This window comes from Bactrocera neohumeralis, unplaced genomic scaffold, assembly GCF_024586455.1.
Source record: "Bactrocera neohumeralis isolate Rockhampton unplaced genomic scaffold, APGP_CSIRO_Bneo_wtdbg2-racon-allhic-juicebox.fasta_v2 cluster09, whole genome shotgun sequence".
Taxonomy (NCBI): domain Eukaryota; kingdom Metazoa; phylum Arthropoda; class Insecta; order Diptera; family Tephritidae; genus Bactrocera; species Bactrocera neohumeralis.
The window spans coordinates 11,229,190-11,242,707 of record NW_026089622.1 but is presented as its reverse complement, the minus strand read 5'-3'; the positions used below and the strand labels follow the sequence as shown (position 1 = coordinate 11,242,707).

At 38.7% G+C, this 13,518-nt stretch overlaps 1 protein-coding gene across 1 annotated transcript; it reads left to right on the top strand.

The window, feature by feature from the left end:
* Positions 1-4,317: 4,317 nt before the first annotated feature.
* LOC126764035 (glycine, alanine and asparagine-rich protein-like) lies at positions 4,318-11,395 on the top strand. Its single transcript, XM_050481759.1, has 2 exons — positions 4,318-4,599; positions 11,200-11,395. Exons 1-2 carry the CDS (start codon positions 4,497-4,499, stop codon positions 11,376-11,378), a joined length of 282 nt encoding a protein of 93 aa, XP_050337716.1. The 5' UTR covers positions 4,318-4,496; the 3' UTR covers positions 11,379-11,395.
* Positions 11,396-13,518: the final 2,123 nt, after the last annotated feature.

The following is a 13,518-nucleotide window of genomic DNA, read 5'->3' as shown; positions in this document are numbered from 1 at the left end:
CAGCGGTCGCGAAAATTTACATGACTTTTTAGAGCGATGCGAGGAACTCGCCGAGTGCTACTCTATAGCAAATAACCAGCTTCTTGCTACGATGCCGGAAATTTTGCAAGACAAAGCGCTGCAATGGTTTCGTGTAAAACGTAACGTCATGAACACGTGGGACGACTTTCGTTACGAGGCTGAACGGTTCTTTTTACCGAAACGACACCTTGCACATCTGGAAGAAACCATCTATCAGCGCAAGCAATTTCCCAGAGAGAAGGCAAAGGATTATGTGCTGGCTATCCAAACGCTTATTCGCCAGCACCCGAAACTTCGCGATCACACCGAGCATATATACGACGGTCTAAGGGTGGAATATCGCTTATATGTCCGTCGGAGCGATTTCAACAGCGTAGACGAACTACTCGAATTAACGGAAGAATTCGAATTGTTAAAAGGCGAGGAGACCAGGCAAGCAAGAAACACCAATCACTGTCTGACGGCGGTAAGGACTAACTATTGCAGCGAGAAAGTTTGTTGGCGATGTAAGCAGCCGGGACACCGAAGGCACCAATGCCGCAACCAGCAGCGAATATTCTGCTCCCGCTGTGGACGCGACGGAATCATGTCGCGAGACTGCAATTGTCCTACACATGCGACAGTGCGAGCCACTCCGTCCAAACCCAGTACAACAGCACTCAAAGCAACGATTCCGTACCCAGGAGGGAAACAAGATGGCCGTTATTATCTGCCCATTACTGTCGCAGTCATGCAGATAGAAGCTCTGGTGGACACCGGAGCCACGCTCACGTACATCGGTAAAGAACTTCAACGCCATCTGGATAACCACAAAATCAAAGGCAGACGCCAGACCCGTCGCATTCAGCTAGCTAACCAGACGTATATACCTAGCATAAAAATGTATCCTGTTACTATAGAGCTGGGTAACAAGTCTACGCACCTACTTGTATCAGCTCTACTGACGCTTTCGGAACATGTCATCTTAGGCATGGATTTCCTGAGGAAGAGGGACCTGACTATCACCATCGATGGTCAACCCCTCACCGCTGCACGCCTAAGCACTCAGGCACCTACCGATCATCTTGCTATGCTAACCGAAAAGCAACATCTTATGAATACTCTTCTCACGGAAAACGCGGCAGTATTCTCGACGATCACCGGCCCCAGCACAGTCACCGAACACATAATTCGCCTTAAACACGACCGGCCATTAAAGCAGAGGTATTGTCCACGCAACCCAGCGATGCAAGAAGTAATCAATCAAGAGGTGAACGAATTGATTGCAACCGGCCGCATCGAAGCCTCTAATAGCTCGCCCATTGTCCTAGTGCGAAAGAAACAAGGAAGTTGGCGAATGTGTATAGACATCCGGCACATTAACGCAGCGAGCATACCAGACGCATACCCACTTCCGCAAATAAACGAAGACGGTTGGCTATTAACGAAATCTCTCCTACACAGAGGAACCCGTCGTATACATCACCGTGCCAGTCGCAACAAGCGTCAACGCCTGGCTCATCAATTCCGTTCGTATACATCACCGTGCCAGTCGCAACAAGCGTCAACGCCTGGCTCATCAATTCCGTTCGTTTTCATCACCGTGCCAGCTTCAACAAGCGTCAACGCCTGGCTCATCAATTCCGTTCGTTTTCATCACCGTGCCAGCTTCAACAAGCGTCAACGCCTGGCTCGCCAAACTCGTTCATTTTCATCACCACTGTACACATCACGCTGGTCTGGCTGTCCACATAAGGGGAGGGGTGTTGATACAACTTTACGAGGATAAAGCTCGTCTTTTTTTGCTAAGGGTTCGTGGGTCCCAAGGCTGACCCTGGAGCGGCTGAGCATACCTCAGCTATGGACGAAAACCCATTACAAAGGAAAGGAAAATACACAACCGATCATATATTTGGAAAAGACTTCGTCGATTGCTGCTTTAACAGCACGAAAAGAAGCTGCCTTTATGCCGCGATGTCTGAATTTGGTAGACTTGGAAAATCAACAACCGCCCATATATTTATCATGCGCCAAATTTTGGAAAAGACTTCGTCGACTTCGAAGCTTCTTTTGAGAGCACGAAAGGAAGCTGCCTTTATGCCGCGATGTCTGAATTTGGTAGACCTGGAAAATCAATAACCGACCAGATATTCACCGTGCGCCAAATTTGGAAAAGACTCAGGAAAAGAGAATCGTCGTCAAAATCGTGCTTGGAGTCTTTTATGCCAGGGTGGGAAGGAAGGCGAAAACGATTCCCCAATCCATTTCATTCCGATTCGAATAGCAAGACAAGATGTTCAACATCCGCCAAATTTGGAAAAAAAATCGTGAAGACAGTATCGTTGATTTAAAAGCTGCTTTTGACAGCACGAAATGGAGGTGTATTTATGCTACGATGTCTGATTTTGGAATCCCCGCAAAACTAATACGGCTGTATAAACTGACGTTGAGCAACATCAAAAGCTCCGCCAAGATCCGGAAGGACCTCTCCGGGCCGTTCGATACCAAACAAGGTTTCATACAAGGCGAATCCCTTTCGTGTGGCTTCTTCAACCTACTCTTGAAAAAAATAATTCGATAATAATAACAATTCTTCTATAGGAGTGTACAGTTACTGGCGTACGCTAATTATATTGATATCATTGCCCTAAACAACCGCGACGTTAGTTATTTCTTCTCCAGAATATATAAGGCAGCGAAGAAAATGGGGCTGGTGATGAACCAGGGCAAGACGAAACTGTCTACTGTCATCAAACAAACAGTCGTCGCACTCGCGACTAGGCAATCACGTTGACAGTCATAACTTCGAAGTCATAGATAATTTCGCCTATCCTGGAATCAGCATCAACACCAACAACAACGTTAGTCTCGACATCCAATGCAGAATAACTCTTGCCAATAGGTTCTACTTCGGACTAAGTAGAAAATCAAGAAGTGAAGTCTTCTGTCGACAAACGAAAACAAAATTCTATTAGTCACTCATTATTCCCTTTCTGCTACGAGTATATGGTTCAGAAGCATGGACGATGAGTCGACGTTACAAGTTTTTGAGAGAAAAGTTCTGCGAAAAATCTATGGTCCTTTCCGCCTTGGCCACATTCGCATTCGATGGAACGAAGAGCTGTATGAGATATACATACGATGAAATTAACATAGTTCAGCAAATTAAAAGAAAGCCGGTACGCTGGCTAGGTCATGTCCTCCGAATGGACGAAAAGACTACAGCTCTTAAAGTATTCGACGAAGTACCCGCCGGGGAAAGCAAAAGAAGCGGAAACACCAGGCGGAGAAGGAGACTTCGCTTCGAATCTCGAATTGGCGCCTCCTTAATGAACTAAAACGTGTATAATTAATCAATTTAAGAAACTTAAGATTTTTTAATGGATATTATGTAATTCGATTTAGTATAAACAATTCACAGGGACCCACTGTTTCTCATTACTCATTTCGTTGAGTACTTTCTCAGCTTGTTGAAATGTGTTTTTACAAAAATTATTTGTTCAATTAGTAAAATCAATGAATTTATTCAAAGAAATAAATTCCTAATCTTTCAAATTGAAAAATACTTATGATATCTCCACTTTATGTAGGGAACAACAGAAAATGATAATATTAGATTAGATTATAGTTGAAGAATTCGCTGCGATAATATGGTTTATTGTGTCCTCTCCTATTACCAAATTACTTATTTTAACTCAATTGTATCAAGGAGGCTTATAGCCTTGACAGACGACAGCGTTAACCCTGATTAACTGCGCACTTAATCAGATCCAAATTTATAGGTAACAGACAGCAGCGATGCGAGTTAGCGAACAGCTGATTGGCATATTAATAACATTTTCAATTTGATAAAACAAAAATGGATAGAAGACAAGCATTGCGATTGTTAGCCGCACAGATGGTGCAAAACAACAATTTGTTAAACAAAAGAATAAAAACATTACTAGTGAACCTGCTTCAAAAGATTAAAACGATGAATGAATTGACAAAAGCGATACTGGAAACTAGTACCAAAGTGGCGTCTTCGGAAATAAGGGAAAGAAGCGCCTAGAAATTTGTAAGTTTAATATATTATATATTGAATATTAATATTTTATACCCCTCATTTATATCATTTTGGGAGTACGATGTCAAAAAGATGGATGACATCCGATTTAAAGAAAACTTTCGTCTAAACAAAGAAGCTTTTCACAAAATATGTGAAAAGGTTAAGGAAATCGGAAAGTCCAACAGCAACATGCGACTTTGCACTCCACTTCAGAAAAGAGTGGCTATTGCGTTGTATGCGTTAGGTTCTTAAGCGGAATACAGAACTGTAGCAAGTTTATTTGGCGTAGGACGCACCACAGTTGGGGAAATAGTTGTGGATTTTTGCAAAGCTGTGTGCACAAATTAATCGGATTGCATCAATTCCTATCCACCAAGCACAGAAGAAGTAGAGCGAAATGTACAAGGTTTTGCACACCTTGGTTTTCCGCAATGTTTTGGAGCAATAGATGGCTGCCACATTGAGGTTCAGCCGAAAAAGGAAGATGCGATCGATTATTACAATTATAAGGGGTGGTATTCGGTTGTTCTGCTGGCAAGTTGCGACTATAGGTAAATTTATTATTATTTATTATTAGATGTAAAATAGTAATACAATTATTATTTTACATTTTGATTGGAAAGAAGCACTAGCTACTGGGGCTTTCGGCTTACCTAATTCTTTACAATATACAGTGAAACTTCGATAAGTCGTAACCTCGATCAGCGAAAAACCTTGATATTTCATAGTATTTCTTCGGTCCCTAGTAAAATTCGCGGAAAATGCATGTATTTCGGTCCCTTTGATAACTCGTATTTTTCTTGAGACAAAAATTTAAAAATGTCGATCAAAAGCCTCTACAACTCGTATTTTTTCCTCAAAAGCCTCTACAACTCGTATTTTTTTCACAAAAAACCGTACGTGACGAAAACATCGACGATGAAAACGATGAAACATTTGAAATTCCCTCAGTTTCCACAAAGGTTGCGAAAGCTTCAATTGAAAATTTGCGTCTTTTTTTCATGGCATCAAATGTTGAAGACACTATTTTTAATGACATTGTAAACATTGATAATGCCATAGATAAAATACGCCAAAATAATGTCCGTCAAAAACATATTACGGATTTCTTTTAAAATGAACACTTTTCTTAATTTTTTTGTACAATTTTTCAAAATACATACATACATATATTGATTGAATAACATATGTACTTATATTTTAAAATTTAAATATGTACAATCATTTCTTGTTTTTTATGTAAAATTGAAAAAATAAATAAAAAAACTCTGTAATTCGTATATTCTGTATGTTGCCTCTATAAGTTGTATAACTTGATAACTTGAAAAACTCCATAACTCGTATTTAAATTGTGGTCCCTTGCAAATACGAGTTATCGAAGTTTCACTGTAGTTATTTAAAATTATTTATACTTAATAGTGTTAATTGACTTAGGGTGAAGTATACTCGTACATGTTGCTATTTAAATTATATAAGATGTTTAATTTTACATTTTAAAAAAAATTGATTTATAAGTCTTATGTTAGCAGCATTGGTATTTTTTAGTAATTGTTTTGGATCTATTGTGCCAAAAGTGGTGAGTCTGTGTGCAGCAAGTGCAGGGCAGCTTAGCAAAATGTGATCCACTGATGTAGCGTTTGCATTGCATAGGAGGCATGGTGGTGGATTCGTACCCTTGAGGAGGTGTTCGTGTGTCAAAACTGTGTGTCCGATGCGAAGACGGGTGAAAGTTTGGGCATCGTGGTATGAGCATGTAATAGGAAAGGTTGGTTTAACACCTGCTGGATTGATGGTCGCGTAATAGTGATTCTGAGGTTGTAATGTGCCTTTCATTACTTTGACGATATCTAGACCTAAGCGGAGTATGTCCGACTTATCTAAATAAGGGTATAAGTGTAGAGGTTCTTTTGTGGCTAGTCTGGCTCTGGCATCTGCTTCTTCGTTGCCGGGTAATCCGACGTGGCCTGGTACCCACATTATTTTAATTTGGTGCTCCTTTTTGATTAACAGATCTCTTGTAGTTGAAATAATTATGTTGTGATTATTTACATTTTGAATGGCTGAGACTACCGACTTGCTATCTGTACAAATTAGGTATTTGTGGTTGCTTTTTACTGCGTATGACACTGCTTCAAGAATTGCTGACGCTTCTGCAGAGAATACTGAGCTGCAGGGGTGAAGTATACCGGAATATATGGTAGAACCGTCTTCTTTTACCACTGCAAAAGCTGTTGCATGTTCCGTTTTTGAACCATCTGTAAATAAACATGTCCACGAACTTGATACAAGTGGACGAATTGCTTCATAGAAAAGTTGGTGGTAGGTAGATGCGTTAGTTGAGCTCCTCGGATATTGCATGAGGTTAGTAACAAACGAAGATTTACTCAGGAGCCATGGCGGCGATGCGCTGTTTGTAGCTAATTGAAGGCGAGTAGTGAGACCAATTTCTTTTGCTAGATTCAAACATCTCATTATCCCCGATTCGATGCTGAATTTGCGTTTGTAGTTGACCGCCTTTTTTATAGTTCCGTACAAAATTTTGTTCTTACAGTTTAGCAGTTTAGGAAAAAGTCGGATGTAGTTTTGTAACACCCTCTCCTCGATTGAAGGAACACCGGCTTCCGTAAGCAAAGAACTTGTAGGTGACGTCGGAAATGCACGAAGACTTCTGCGAATGGCCATATGATAGGGACCGGATATAAGCTTGATGTTACTTTTGGCACAATTACCGTAAACTGGAAGACTGTAGTAAATTTTTGATAAAATAATAGATTTAGTGATGTTTACGAGGGTGGTACTATGAATTAAACTATGTTTGGATGAAAGATACTTTACAATATTCAAACGAGAAATTAAACAGTTTCTAATATAGTTACAGTGCACTTTAAAAGTATGTTTTCTATCAAAGAATACACCAAGTATTTTAAGTCTATCGACAGTTTCAATAATTGTATTATTGAAACTAAAAATTATCTTGTTACAACTGAGTTTTTTGCACATGTTTAATATCTTACACTTTTTGAATGATAATTGGGCTCCTGATAGTTCAGACCAGTCTGAGATATCGGAGAGGATCTCGGAAAAGCGGTTTTTTACAATATTTAAATATTTTATCTTAGTAAATATAAGAACATCATCAGCATACACAATATGATCAATATGATTATACTTATTCAAAATGTTACTGATAGCATTGAAAGCTATAATAAACAGCGTTACAGAAAGGGGCGATCCTTGTGGGATGCCGTTAGTAAAATTAAAAATCTTAGAATATATGTTGTTAGTTTTGGCTCTTAGTCTTCGGTTCGTTAAAAAATCTTTAATGAAATTAAAAATTTTTTTCCCGACCTTCCATTTTGTTAGCTGTTCTAATACTACGTGCGCCCCTACTCGATCAAAAGCTTTTTCGAAGTCTAGGCTTAAGACAGATATATGGTTTTTCGTAGATAGTGCAATCGAAGCATTATGATCGAAGTAGAGAAGGGCATCCATGGTACTATGACCATTTTTGAAGGCGACTTGGTGTTGGCTGATTAGATTATGTTTTAGAGCGAGCCACATAATGCGTTTGGAAATAGATTTAAGTCCGACTGGAAGATTTTTTAACATGTCGTAAGAAATCCGGTCAAAGCCAGGGGTTTTACCTTTCATTGAGGTGAGTGTTGAATTAAGCTCATCGTATGTTATTGGGAATTCAAGTGTTTTTGCTGTGGGAGATGGATTACAATGGTATGTTGAGTTAAAATATCTCAGTTTTTCGGATACGAAACGTTGGTGAAAGTTTGTGTCGCTGGAGTATTGGGACCAATTTGAGGCAAAACGATTTGCAATTTCGAGTGGGTGAGAAATAGAGTTGCCATTTTCCACCAAAAGTTTAATTTGGGATGGGGTGTAGGGTCCTACAAGCATTTTGATATTGGACCAAATTTGTTTTGGATTACTAGATGGGTTTATATTATTAGTTAAATTTTCAAAGTTTGAGCACTTAGCTTCTTTCAATTTTCTCCTAAAGGTGGCATTGGCTTTTTTGTAACTGATGAGATTGGCTGTAGACCGATTTCTCTTGAACATTTCCCAAGCATTTTGTTTAATATTTCTAAAATTTTGGAGATCTGGGTTCCACCACGGGACAACTTTCCTAACAGGGCGCCTAGTGGTTTGGGGGATGGCATAATGGGCAGCTGAGCGTATACATTTTTGGATAGAAGAGGCTTCTTTGTTTATGTTGATGCTGGTTGGATGTTGCAGGTTTAGCTGCGACGCCAAATATTGGTATTTTCGCCAGTCAGCTCTTTCCAAAATGAACTTCGGTTTTGGGGAGGTTTTAATGTTAGGTTGTTGTGGAGGAAAAAGTTGTCAGAATAGGGAAGTGGTCGCTACAATAGAGATCTTGAAGAGTTTTGCTGGAAAGTTTGGGTGCCAATGAGGCAGAGCTGGCAATGACATCGATATGGGTAAGAGTTTGATGCGTGGATAAGTGAGTTGGTTGACCGTCATTCAAAACGACTAGATTGTTGTATAAAATTACGTCTTCAACAGATTTGCCCCTTCTGTTGACGGTGGGTGAGCCCCACATAGGGCTCCAAGCATTTAAATCTCCCAACAGAATGATTGGCGTACTGTAACTGTTCAAAATGTTGTTAATATCACTAGCAGTGAAATGCTGCTGAGGTGGAATATACATTGAGATAATGGTGAATTTATAGCTTAAATTTACTTCGATTACTATAGAGGAAATATCTGAGTTGACAGCTATAAGTTTATGAGGGATTGACTTTTTAATAAGTACAACTATACCTTGCTTTTTATTAGTGTTGGAAGGCAGGTTGTGAAAGTAGCTGTGATATTGTTTAGGGGCCTGGGCGGATTTATTGAATGCCACATGAGTTTCTGCAAGAGATATCAAAGATGGGTTATATTCTTTAATTAGAATTTGAAGGTGATCGTAATTATTGTAATAGCCTTTGATATTCCACTGTAAGATGGAGAAAATTTTTGGTCAGAACTGAAAGAGCTAAAGCTATTTATTTATTTATTTTTTTTTTTTATTTCTATTGTGTTAGTCCTATCAGTATTGGGTGCTAATGAAGAGTTTAATTGTAGAATTGAGTTATTGAGAAATTCGGAGGGAGAGAAGTTAGAATGGGTTAAATTAATTTCTGTCGGTAAATTTAAAGTTTTGTTTGGTTGAGTAGAAGAGCTTTCGTGCGTGTTGGTTTCTGAGTAAGTTTTTAGTGAATTATTATCTGAGATCGTTTGTGTGAAGTTTGAGTGCGGAGAGAGGCTTGTTTGTGATCTTAGGCTTGAATTGTTGTTGGTAGGTGAGTGTTCATTAAAACTGGTTTTTGAGTGATTTATTGGTGGAGTTATATCTCTGGTCGTTTGTGTGGGGTTTGAGTTAGAAGTGAAAGAGGAGGTAGAAGGAACTGATGATTGTAATTCAGCTTTTTGTTGTGGATATGTAATTTTTGGAGTTTTGACAGGTTGCTTGACATTTATTTCTTTACTTTTTTCCTGTACATATGTTTCTTTGAGGATGGTAGAAAATGAATTAGAAGAGGTGATCGGTAAAGGTGTTATATTACTTTCGTTATAAAATTTTATTGCATCGCGCATAGTGCATTTTCTTTCGGTTTTGATGCGTAATATTTCTTTTGATTGGGCGTATTTAGGGCATGAATTTGACGAGGAGGGGTGATCATTTGCGCAGTTAACGCAGTATTTACGAGTGCAAGCTTCGGGGTCGTGCGGGGGGAGGCCACACGTGTCGCAAATGAAGGCATTATTGCAGCGTTTGGTTGTATGACCAAGCTTTTGACATTTTTTGCATCTCATTGGATTGGGTATGTACAACCTAACACGGGCTGAATGCCACGAGACTTGAACAGAGCTAGGTAGGTGGTAGCGGTCAAATGTTAACAGGCATACACCAGTTGGTTGGGGTTTATTATTTATTAATTTGGTAAATTTGAAAACTGCGATCACACCTTGATCACTTAAGTTATCAATAATTTCTTCTTCGGCTATGTCATTGAGGCAAGGAGCAAAGATTGTCCCTCTCGTAGAGTTTAGGTTGGTGTGATATTTCACTTCTACATCACAAAGGCCTGCTAATCTTTTGGTATCAAGAAATTTTTTTGCGATCGTGGTGTTTTTTACTAGAAGCAGGAGGCTGCCGTCACGTAATTCGGATATAGACACGATGTCATTGCAAATCACTTGTAGAGATTTTTGCACTGCAAAACACGAGAATTTCGTTAGGGGTTTGTTGGGTTCAAGTGAAGATATCACCAAATATTTTCGGTTTTCTTTTTGTATTTTTGGTAACTCGGGGAAAACGTTTAATTGGTTTTTAGTTGGTTTTTTCCTTTTTGGTTGGGGGCTAACAGCAAGCGGGGCAAATCTGTTATCCCCTAAAAAGGGGGGCCCAGGGGCCATTGTGTATCACTTTGTCACTCACTGAATCAAAATATTATTTAATACGAAACGTAAAATAAATTGAAATCACTGAAATAAGAATGGCGAACACAAAAGCTACGCTAAACTCAAGCAAAAATGGAAAGTCACAGAGAGAAATAACTACGTGCACACACGAAGAATGGTAGTCGGTGACTGAGGTAAATTTAATATACAGTACTTATTGGAAATATTTTGCACAATTTTCTAAAAATTGAAGATGATGAAATTCCTTCTTCGTGGATCCAAGATGCTGCAGAAATAAGTACAGAAATTCAACCACATCACACTACAAGAGCTGGGGAAAATGATGTAACAGCATCGGCTATTAGAAATGCAATAGCTCTGAGTTTTCGTGAGTATAGATGTATAGAGTAGCAGAAAACGAATATTAGTACACATAATTAAAAACATCCATTTTTTATTTAAATTCATTTTTTATTACATTATATAATGTTTTAAGACTAGAAAATAACGAAACATTTCATTAAATAATGGTTTAGAACTAGAAAGTTTCTCTGCGATGTTCTCCATAAGGGTTAAAAATCTTTCGGACAAATTATTGTGCTGTCGAACAGTCTGAATTATTTCCTCTGAAACGTGCTTTGTTTCATCCGCAACCTTTTCTAATATGTCAGTTTGTTTTTTTAAAACCTTTAACAACTCGGCGCTAAAATTACGTTTTCTTGTTGCAGATGAAGGTGATGGTGACGGCATTGGACATGACGGTGATGGTGACGGCAACGAAGGTGGCAGCGGACATGATGGCGATGGTGACGGCAACGAAGGTGGCAGCGGACATGATGGCGATGGCAACGGAGGTGATAATGGTGGGTCGGACGGCGGCAACAATTGGGTTAATGTTGAATTCTAAAAAAAATTAACTTTATAAATGCATGTGTTTATATAAATAAAATAAATTCGTTTTTACCTCGGAATACGAGTATGCCTCTATGTACAAAGCCGAATTAACGGTACACCCTACTATGCGATTCACAGCATTATAATGTCTCCAAGGCGAGGGACTACCACCAGAAGGGCCAAATTTGGTTTTCTCCTCTCTGAAAGTAGAGTTATTAATGTGTCAAAAGAAGAAATGTAATTATTGAAAAAACTCACCTGTATTTCTTTGTCATGTTTTTCACTTGCAGTGAATTTCCTGGACGGTATATTTTTGTGCCATTTCCTGCGAAATCTCATTGTGTATATGAGCATTTCGCTTTGCACGCCGGAGGTCGTGGGAACGTGCCTCCCATTTTTCCAGCAGCTCCAACTCATCCTTTAAAGTCCACCCTGAACGCTTTTTTCTGCCAGCCATCTGAAATTAAAACAAAGATAGTAATTTTCGTTTAGAAGGCAATGCAAAATACTAAAATTACTTACTTTTTATCTTTAATCGTCGCTTTTCAAAATAACTTTGTTTACATTGAAACGTATAACGGCAGTCACTGTTCTTATTTTTCATTCACAATAGAATACAGCTGACAATTATTAACAATGTTGCCAACGAAAATCTCACAAGCTCCCTAAAATTTTGAGAGTTATGTTTGGATTCAGCAACGGAGTTAGCTGTGGTAACTCCTGAATTAATCCCGAAAAATGCAATTAATCTGGTATAACGCTGCCGTCTGTCAATGCTATTAGGGAAGCTCCTGCGAGGCATATACTACGTAAGATAACGCTATGTGTTTTCCTGCTTCTCTGATATAAAATATTTCTTATTTTGTAATTTTCATCTTGACATATTTGGCCAACTAAACATTCATTAATGCTTCAAATTTCGATCTATTCATATAACTTATGATCCCGCGACAACACATACCACTAAAATCTATTCCCACAACAATCACCACGCCATAAACCTAGGGTTACCATTTAAATTACTAAGCAAGATAATTGGAGATTCAACCTGGTTTCGAAGGAGTACGGTAACTAACATTGTAACGTGGAAATTTTATATATTAGATAATATAATTATTAACTTTAAGTGTATTTATACAACGGCTTTTGTGTTGTAAGTATACTTTTTTCATATAATTATTTGAATTTTTTACAACTATTGCTTAAAATTTTTTTTCAGGAACTTTTTTTTTCATAAAACTAATATTTTCGCTATAGTCATGGCCGTAATTACATATATGTACATAACTATAACGTTTTCCATCATTAAGTAATTTTATTAATTCTATTTATATGTGTTTTGTACAGTGAACAATGCCAAGAAAACTCAAAGGGGGAGGTGTGTTCAAAAAGTATCGCGAATTTTGTGTTTTTTCAAAAATTATTTATTTATTCATGAATATCTATTTTGTCCCCTTCAAAGTAATCTCCATGAGATATTATACACTTGTGCAAAGTTTTTTCCAATCTTCGAAGCACTTCAAAAAATCATTTTTTTTATCTTCTTTAGCTGCTCCTTCGATGCCGTCTATATCTCGTCAAGAGAAGCGTAACGTCGTACCTTCATTGGCCTCTTCAGTTTAGGGAACAAGAAAAAGTCACAGGGGGCCAGATCTGGGAAATACGGTGACTGCGGCATCATAAGTGTGTTGTTTTTGGCCAAAAAGTCGCGCACAAGCATCGATGTATGAGCAGGGGCGTTATCGTGGTGCAAAAGCCAATTTTTGTTCTTCCACAAATCCGGGCGTTTCTGGCGGATTGCTTCGCGCAAATTGCAGGTCGATATGTTTAGGTCCTCAGCAACTTCTCTAACGGTGATTCGACGATTGGCCAATACCATTTTCTCCACTTCATTAATTTTTTCATCTGTTGTTGAAGTGCTCGGGCGTCTGGCACGCTCTTCGTCGTTCACATCTTCTCGGCCTTCTGAGAACATTTTGTACCACCGATAAACGTTGCTTCGGTCCAAGGTAGCTTCTCCGTATGCCACAGTCAACATTCGGAATGCATCCGCTCACTTAATTTCGTTTTTCACACAAAATTTGATACAGGTTCTTTGATCCATTTTTTTGAATAGGTAAAAATCGAAGACGATCCAAAACACATGCACGCAA

Coding starts and splice junctions, on each gene's coding strand:
- LOC126764035 (XM_050481759.1), top strand. CDS start 4,497: ATGGCTGCCACATTGAGGTTCAGCCGAAAAAGGAAGATGCGATCGATT. Junction 4,600..11,199: donor CTGGCAAGTTGCGACTATAG/GTAAATTTATTA, acceptor TTCTTGTTGCAG/ATGAAGGTGATGGTGACGGC.